At 35.7% G+C, this 9341-nt stretch overlaps 3 protein-coding genes across 3 annotated transcripts in view; 2 read left to right on the forward strand and 1 right to left on the reverse strand.

Annotated features, from left to right (window-relative positions):
• Window positions 1–1838: 1838 nt before the first annotated feature.
• CBG20451 overlaps window positions 1839–9341 on the forward strand; it is a gene marked incomplete at both ends in the record, with an annotated part of 11509 nt that continues 4006 nt past the window's right edge. Inside the window, 2 exons of the mRNA XM_002632018.1 lie at window positions 1839–2060; window positions 2329–2410. Coding sequence (XP_002632064.1) covers window positions 1839–2060; window positions 2329–2410 — 304 coding nt within the window. The remainder of the gene's footprint in view (window positions 2061–2328; window positions 2411–9341) is intronic.
• CBG20454 lies at window positions 6179–6682 on the forward strand (the record flags this gene model as incomplete). Its single annotated transcript, XM_002632021.1, has 2 exons — window positions 6179–6259; window positions 6353–6682. 2 exons carry the CDS (start codon window positions 6179–6181, stop codon window positions 6680–6682), a joined length of 411 nt encoding a protein of 136 aa, XP_002632067.1.
• Window positions 6837–8739, reverse strand: CBG20453 (the record flags this gene model as incomplete). Its single annotated transcript, XM_002632020.1, has 7 exons — window positions 6837–6860; window positions 6909–7060; window positions 7108–7255; window positions 7592–7800; window positions 7854–8014; window positions 8063–8173; window positions 8675–8739. The coding sequence occupies 7 exons, from the start codon at window positions 8737–8739 to the stop codon at window positions 6837–6839; spliced, it is 870 nt and encodes a 289-aa protein (XP_002632066.1).

The raw sequence follows: 9341 nt of genomic DNA on the forward strand, positions 1-9341 counted from the left end.
CTGAGATTCTGAGATTCTGAGATTTTGAGATTCTGAGATTCTGAGATCCTGAGATTCTGAGATTCTGAGATTCTAAGATTCTAAGTTTCTGAGATTCTGAGATTCTGAGATTTTGAGATTCTGAGATACTAAGATTCTGAGATTCTGAGATTCTGAGATTCTAAGATTCTAAGTTTCTGAGATTCTGAGATTCTGAGATTCTGAGATTCTGAGATTCTGTGATTCTGTGATTCTGAGATTCTGAGATTCTGAGATTCTGAGATTTTGAGATTCTAAGATTCTGAGATTCTGAGATTCTGAGATTTTGAGATTCTAAGTTTCTGAGATTCTGAGATTCTGAGATTTTGAGATTCTGAGATACTAAGATTCTGAGATTCTGAGATTTTGAGATTCTAAGATTCTGCGATTCTGAGATTCTGAGATTCTGAGATTCTGAGATTCTGAGATTCTGAGATTCTGTGATTCTGAGATTCTGAGATTCTGAGATTCTAAGATTCTGAGATTCTGAGTTTCTGAGATTTTGAGATTCTGAGATTCTGAGATTCTAAGATTCTGAGATTCTGAGATTCTGAAATTCTGAGATTCTGAGATTCTGAGATTCTGAGATTCTGAGATTCTAAGATTCTAAGATTCTGAGATTCTGAGATTCTGAGATTCTGAGATTCTGAGATTCTGAGATCCTGAGATTCTGAGATTCTGAGATTCTGAGATTCTGAGATTCTGAGATTCTAAGATTCTAAGTTTCTGGGATTCTGAGATTCTGAGATTCTGAGATTCTGTGATTCTGTGATTCTGAGATTCTGAGATTCTGAGATTCTGAGATTTTGAGATTCTAAGATTCTGAGATTCTGAGATTCTGAGATTCTGAGATTCTGAGATTCTAAGATTCTGAGATCCTGAGATTCTGAGATTCTGAGATTCTAAGATTCTAAGTTTCTGAGATTCTGAGATTCTGAGATTTTGAGATTCTGAGATTCTGAGATCCTGAGATTCTGAGATTCTGAGATTCTAAGATTCTAAGTTTCTGAGATTCTGAAATTCTGAGATTTTGAGATTCTGAGATACTAAGATTCTGAGATTCTGAGATTCTGAGATTCTGAGATTCTGAGATTCTGTGATTCTGTGATTCTGAGATTCTGAGATTCTGAGATTCTGAGATTTTGAGATTCTAAGATTCTGAGATTCTGAGATTCTGAGATTCTGAGATTCTGAGATTTTGAGATTCTGAGATTCTGAGATCCTGAGATTCTGAGATTCTGAGATTCTAAGATTCTAAGATTCTGAGATTCTGAGATTCTGAGATTCTGAGATTCTGAGATACTAAGATTCTGAGATTCTGAGATTCTGAGATTCTAAGATTCTAAGTTTCTGAGATTCTGAGATTCTGAGATTTTGAGATTCTGAGATACTAAGATTCTGAGATTCTGAGATTTTGAGATTCTAAGATTCTGCGATTCTGAGATTCTGAGATTCTGAGATTCTGAGATTCTGAGATTCTGAGATTCTGTGATTCTGAGATTCTGAGATTCTGAGATTCTAAGATTCTGAGATTCTGAGTTTCTGAGATTTTGAGATTCTGAGATTCTAAGATTCTGAGATTCTGAGATTCTGAGATTCTGAGATTCTGAGATTCTGAGATTCTGAGATTTTGAGATTCTAAGTTTCTGAGATTCTGAGATTCTGAGATTTTGAGATTCTGAGATACTAAGATTCTGAGATTCTGAGATTTTGAGATTCTAAGATTCTGCGATTCTGAGATTCTGTGATTCTGAGATTCTGAGATTCTGAAATTTCGGATATTCTGAAACTCCAAAAATCTGAAATTCTGAAATTCCAGATACTTCCCAACGCAAGCATTGAATTTCGCATTCAAGGACACGTACAAGAACATTTTCCAAAAAGGAGTGGACCGTCAAAAAGAGTTCTGGAAGTTTTTCGCTGGAAATCTGGCGTCCGGTGGAGCAGCTGGAGCAACTTCTCTCTGTTTTGTGTATCCTTTTGATTTTGCAAGAACCCGATTGGCAGCAGATGTTGGGAAAGCAGAAAATCGAGAGTTTAAGGTGGGAAAATTTGGAAAAAATGAGCCAAAAATCATGAAAATTGACTTGAAAATAAGCTGAAAATTTGGAAAAATGGCTTAAAATTAACTGAAAATCATGAAAATTGATCTAAAAATGAGCTAAAAATCGTAAAAATTGATTTTAAAAGACCAAAAAAAAGTATTTAAAAGTGGTTGAAATTGAAAAAGTTGACTCCAAAAAAGCCAAAAAAAATGTGTATTTTTGAATTTTAGAATTTTCTTTCAAAACTACAGTAATCTTTTTTCAGGGAATCATGGACTGTTTGGTAAAAACTGCAAAATCCGATGGGACCATCGGATTGTACAGAGGATTTGTGGTTTCGGTGCAAGGTGAGCATTATTATTTTTGAAAAATTCTAAAATTCGAAAATTCAAAAAAAGTCAAAATCTAAAAAATTTAGGAAACCGAGTTTTAAATTCAAAAAGTTTTTGAATTCCATAAAAATCCCAAGATTCTGAGTTTTTCCAAAAATTGAAATTTTCTGAAAATAGTACTTTCTGAATAGTTTAAAAGTTGAAATTTGTGGAATTTAAGATTTTTCAGAATTTCTAATTTCACCGAATTTTGGATTTTTGAATCATTTTTCTTTTTTTTAGAAAATTTCGGATTTTCAAGTTTTCTGGAATTTCGAGAATTTTTGGGTTTTTTTGTTTTTTTTTTCTCAAAGTTTTTGAATTTTAGGAATTTCAGATTTTCTTGAAATTCGAAAAGTCCAAAAAATTTCAACATCCTTAGAATCCTAAAAACTCCAAAAAATCAAAAATTCGAAAAATTCAAATTTTTTCTAAAATTTCAAAATTTCGAAAATCCCAAATTTCCAGGTATTATAATCTACCGTGCTGCCTATTTTGGAATGTTTGACACCACAAAAACCCATTCACTCCCGACGGTCAACAATTAAACTTCTTCAAATCATGGGCGATTGCTCAGATAGTTACAGTATCCTCAGGAATCCTATCGTATCCTTGGGATACGGTAAGACGGAGGATGATGATGCAATCGAATCGAAAAGACGTTTTGTATAAGAATACAATGGATTGTTTGAGGAAAATTTTTAAGGATGAGGGACCGATGGCACTATATAAAGGAGCACTTTCGAATGTCTTCCGTGGGACTGGTGGAGCATTGGTGTTGGCGATTTATGATGAAATTCAGAAGCATATTTAATTCTTTTTTTTTTTTTGGAGAATTCTCAAATTCTAATTTTTGAATAAAATTGATTTTATGATTAAAAAAATACATTTTAAGTCATAAATTGAGAATTTTGGGGTTTATTTCATCAATAATCTCTTGAACAACGAACTGAATGTCTTCTTTTGTTTTGATTTAAAATGTCGCGGTTCTAAAACGTCGCGGTTCTAAAACGTCGCGGTTCTGAAATGTCGCGGTTCTAAAGCGTCGCGGTTCTAAAATGTCGCGGTTCTAAAACGTCGCGGTTCTGAAATGTCGCGGTTCTAAAACGTCGCGGTTCTGAAATGTCGCGGTTCTAAAGCGTCGCGGTTCTAAAATGTCGCGGTTCTAAAACGTCGCGGTTCTAAAATGTCGCGGTTCTAAAATGTCGCGGTTCTAAAACGTCGCGGTTCTAAAATGTCGCGGTTCTAAAATGTCGCGGTTCTAAAACGTCGCGGTTCTGAAATGTCGCGGTTCTAAAACGTCGCGGTTCTAAAATGTCGCGTTCTAAAGCGTCGCGGTTCTAAAATGTCGCGGTTCTAAAACGTCGCGGTTCTAAAATGTCGCGGTTCTAAAACGTCGCGGTTCTAAAATTTCGCGGTTCTAAAATGTCGCAGTTCTAAAATTTCCCGGTTCTAAAATGTCGCAATTCTAAAACTTAGCGGTTCTGAAACGTCGTGGTTCTAAAATTTCCCGGTTCTAAAATGTCGCAATTCTAAAACGTCGCGGTTCTAAAACGTCGTGGTTCTAAAATGTCGCAATTCTAATACGTCGCGGTTCTGAAACGTCGTGGTTCTAAAATTTCGCGGTTCTAAAATGTCGCAGTTCTAAAATTTCCCGGTTCTAAAATGTCGCAATTCTAAAACGTCGCGGTTCTAAAACGTCGTGGTTCTAAAATTTCCCGGTTCTAAAATGTCGCAATTCTAGAACGTCGCGGTTCTAAAACGTCGTGGTTCTAAAATGTCGCAATTCTAAAACGTCGCGGTTCTGAAACGTCGTGGTTCTAAAATTTCGCGGTTCTAAAATGTCGCAGTTCTAAAATTTCCCGGTTCTAAAATGTCGCAATTCTAAAACGTCGCGGCTCTAAAACGTCGCGGTACTAAAATGTCGCAATTCTAAAACTTAGCGGTTCTGAAACGTCGTGGTTCTAAAATTTCGCGGTTCTAAAATGTCGCAATTCTAAAAAGTCGCGGTTCTAAAACGGCATATATCGGTATCGATAGCACACACTGGGCGCTACTAGAAAAACTTTATACGTTTGTCATTCCCAGATTGATGACAAACTTAATCTCTTCGGGTCACAAAGTTATCAAAAATGGTTCGTGTTCAGGCTCATTTTGATGACAATTTCATGCTAAACTTGAATTTTGGTTTCAAATTGACAAAAATCTATCTCTGAAGGTCCCAAAACATCTGGAGACAGTAAGACGAGACGCAGTGAAACTTTAAGGGAGAAATTGGGCACCGTTTGGTGAATAGGGCGGCGAGAGAGCATTGCTTTTCAGGAGAGAGACAGGGAAAGAGAGAGGAAAATGGTCAACTGAGTAGCTACAAGGCTATGTGTTTGGGTTGTCTATTGATTNTCTTTATATTGGGAGTTTTCTTTTTTTTCAGAATTTTCTAGAAAATGAAATCCTTCATTTTCAGATAGTTTTCACCATGACTTCGTGGGTAGAAGTCTCCTTTTTTCATTGATTTTTCTAGAAATGTGAGTTTTTCGTTGAAAAAATTGAAATTTGAAGTTTGCTTTTTCAGATAACCCCTCCCCCCCCCCCCTTTGCGCATAGATGCCTACTTTTGGTCTGAAAATTGTGAGTTTTTTTTGGAATTCCGAGAATATTTTTTGAAAAATCCAAAAATCCCAAAAAAATATATAACTTTTAAAATTTGGTCAAATTTTTGGGTTTTTTTTTGGAAATCACCCAATTTTTGAAATTTCGCAATAGTTGGAGATTTTTAATTATTTTTTGAGTTTTCTGAAATTTCTAGGTTTGAGAACTTTGAAATTTTGTTAAATTTTAACAAAATTGCTGAAAGTTTCTGTTTTATTTGAATATCTTTACTATTAAAGGTGGGGGGGGGGGGACAGGAGATTTTTCGTAGTTTTTTTGTAGCTAGAGTATGCATTCTACCGTCACGGTGTACAACGCTTAATGTCACTCTGCGTACATCTGTCATCCTCGTCTTTATGTATGCAATCGGGCGTGCGCCTTCTCTTTGCCCGCGTGGCTCAGTCGGTAGCTCCGCGTGGCTCATTCGGTAGCGGCGCCGCACCCTCAATCATAGCCCTCACAAGTTCAACTCCTCGAGAGGCATCTTTGAACGGAATTTCGAGAACATTATTTTTTTCATGTCCCCCCCCACCTTTAACAATCACCAAATTCTGTGTGTGAGTGTGTCCGTTTGTCCCCGTAACGCCTACCTTAGAGAAGTCACTAATACACCAAAATTTCTCAAATTTTCGCAGATGACCCGAAATAGCAGCGAGATGATGCCCGACTATTTTACTTTTCAAATGTTTTTTTCTGACGTCATCTGGAGACGTTATTCTGTTTCTACGGAGCAAATTTTTCAAAAATGATTAAAGGTGGGGGGACATGAAAAAATAATGTCCTCGAAAATCCTTTTAAATATGCTCCTCGAGGAGTTGAACTTGTTAGAGCGATGATTGAGGGTGCGGCGCCGCTACCGACTGAGCCACGCGGGCAAAGAGAAAGCGCACGCCCGATTGCATACATAAAGGCGAGGACGACAGCTGTACGCAGAGTGACATTAAGCGTTGTACACCGTGACGGTAGAATGCATACTCTAGCTACAAAAATCCCCCGTAAATTCTCCTGTCCCCCCCACCTTTAAAGCAATTTTTACGTCATTCCCGTCTAACTTCCCTAATTTTTTTTTTCGTTTCGAGCACCACTTCGGCAACAATGGATGATGGCAGCGTCAATCCTCAATACATCACCGTCGGCATCGTATTCATCATTCTCTGGTATTTCTTCTTCTCAATCGTGAGTTGATCTAAAATGGTTTTCTTTTTCCAAATTATCGATTATTTTTTTAGCGCATGACATTGGCCGATGGAAGAAGAATCTGGCCTGCAGATGCTGTGTTTGGAGCTGTCGCATACTCTTTTTCGGATAGCAGCTTGTTTCATTAAAGAGGAGGAAGAGGAAGAGTGTACTGGACGGATCGAAACAGTTGAATGCGAAATTGAGAATGTCATTGATGCCAAAACCAAGGAGGACTCGGAGGACGGAGGGAAGAATGGAACTTCGGAGGTGAATCATTTCGAAATTGTTGTTTTCCCAAAGGCTAATGATGAGGAGCAAAACGAGGCCACTGACAAGACCGAAACGGTTCAAAGCGATTCTGATATGAGCATGGAGACTGCACTCGGAGGACCACCAGGAAGAATCGAGCTCGTTTCTTGAACATCCCGTGGAGCAGTCGACGGAGAATTTGTATATTCAAGAATAACTAATTCATTTTTGATCCCTCAAATATAAATAATACCTATCACATCTCTATCGCAATCTGATTTTTTGCTTGAAAATCTAATTTAGTTCAGCAAGAATTGGGGAACATTTAAATTGGCTTCTGGTATGCTTTCTGAAAAAAATATGTTGCTCAGATACAAAATCCCTATTGAAAACTCACTTTCGACTCTTCCAATCCATACTTTTCTGTCAGTTCTAACTTCTTTTTCAATTCCATTTTTGACTTTTTAATAAGAAACTTCTCACATTTTTTGATAGCCAATGGGGTTTCATACATATCGGCGATTTGAAGGATCCTCTCAACAGTGTCATCTGGAATTGCTCATTCGAAAAAAAATACGATAAGTACAGTAACCCACCATCAATTGCGTCTTCTGCATAGATTACTTCAAGAAAGCATTGAAAGTCATCAGGATTTACATCTTTCAATTCGATTTCTGATTTTTCAGATTCTTGAAATTTTCCCATGAATAGAGTTGCAAAATAAGGAGATTGAGAGGCTAGGTACTACAAAAAACATTATTGATGTTTTGAATGTTTTGGAAATTTCGAAATTTTCAATTTTTTGTGAATTTCGGAGTACTGTACTTTTTGGATTACTGTACCTTGTCATGCTTATACTCATTTTAAAGCATATGATCTGTTAAATCCGAAAACTTGAAAATTCCAATTCTTCGAATATTCTGGAAACCCTAAAAATGGTTCAGAGCAAGTCATCTGCCAAATGTCCTTTTTTTGCGGATTACTGTATTTTTATAGTTACTGTACCTAGTCATGTTTATACTCATTTTGAAGTTCAAAACCTGCTAAATCTTTTAGATTCATATCAAAAAAATGACGCACCAGTTTTGAAATATAAAATTTTCGATCCTCAATCTTCAATACCACATCCGAAAATTGTTTCATTTCCTCACCAAAACTTCTCAATTCTTCTTTTGGAAATCCAATCATTTCTGTTATTTTCACATGAAATTCCACTTCCAATTTTCCATCATTCAAATATTCCTCCTCCATAGTTTTCCAGTCAATCAAATCACAAAAAAACGACTGGTCTAAAAAGAAGACCTTCATTTATACAGTCGTTACAACACAACAGATGGATTACCAGAAACTTTCATCACTCCACTTCCAGACTCTAAACTAATTTTTTTCTTGTTTTTTGAGAATATCTTCGTAGTATAGTCAAATTGAATTTCTTGATTTACCGACAGATTTGTGTGTAAAAACAAATTGAGAATTTCGTTCCATTTGTGGATTCTTATTTTCCTGAAATTCTAGACTGGATTTCAAGAAAAAAATAGTTTTTTTACTTACCATTTCACTCCAAAATATTCTTCTTCTGGACTAGAGAGACTTTGACTATGTTCTAGTTCCCCAACATTTTCAAATTCATATTTCAGAGTGAATTCTTTTCCAGTCATTGATCTGAAAATTGGAAAAATTGTTTTCTAGGATGAAATATTACAAACACGCTCTATCGAAATACAGTTAATTTTCGAAAAATAGCAAATCCTATCAAGAAAATTAAATAGAATTGAAAATGCTGAAAAATCAGCATATTTAAAAGAACTGAATGAAGAAGAGCAAACTTTTTATTATCATCCCTTCTCAAACATAGAGAAATAGAGGAGAAAGAGGGGAAATGTGTAAACAGAAACATTGATAAGAAACGTAGTGATTGTGTCTTCTTTTTTGGGGTTATTTCTTTTTTCAAATAATAATTTTTTCAACTGAAAAGAAAAGAGAAGAATTTACAATTTTTAAACTCAATGACCGAGAAAGAAATCATTCGAAATTATGAATTTAAAGATGTTGAGAAATTGAAAGTAGATCAAGAACTGCATGGTCCAGAAGAAGAAGAATTTGGTGTGAAATGGTAAGTAGAATGACTATTTTTTAACTATAATTATAGGACAATTAACCTACAGAAGTGCGACGACCGTATTGCAATATTCACACACGCAAGTTTGACTGATAATCAAGTGATTCATGCTGATTGTAACATGAAAATATTTTTAAAAAAACTTTTTTTAAAGATGGTGTACGGTGAAATTTTTTATTGCATCAAAATGTGCAAAAATGCATGTAGATTGACATAAAAATAAAGAAAGAATTCAAAAAAAAATTCCTTCATCGAGAAAAACGCATCGAAAAATACGCTGAAAGCCCTTAGGGACGAGGTTTTTTCTAGGCCGCCCGGTGAGTAAAAGCGCGCGAATTCAAACGTTTAAAATTTTTTCGCTCGTTTTCACTGTTTTTTCAAATTTTCCGATGTATGTGGAAGAAAAATTGACAAAAACCCGGAAAACTCTTGAAAAAAAACCGAAAAAAAAGTGAAACATGCATTTTTGCACATTTTGATGCAATNCATTTCACNGTACACCACCCTTTTTAAACCCACCAGTTTTGAAACATGGACAGTTTTGAAACTTCAAGATAGTAGTGTAAATCATCTGGATCTACATTTTTCAATTCGATTTGTGACTTCTCTGATTCTTGGAATTGTCCCAAAAATAGAATTGCAAAATAAGGAGATTGAGAGGACAAGTACTGGAAAACCCCTTAAATTTGTATTGCTCAATTTCGTACAAAA

Source organism: Caenorhabditis briggsae (assembly GCF_000004555.2).
Source record: "Caenorhabditis briggsae complete genome, chrII, whole genome shotgun sequence".
In the NCBI taxonomy this organism is placed as follows: domain Eukaryota; kingdom Metazoa; phylum Nematoda; class Chromadorea; order Rhabditida; family Rhabditidae; genus Caenorhabditis; species Caenorhabditis briggsae.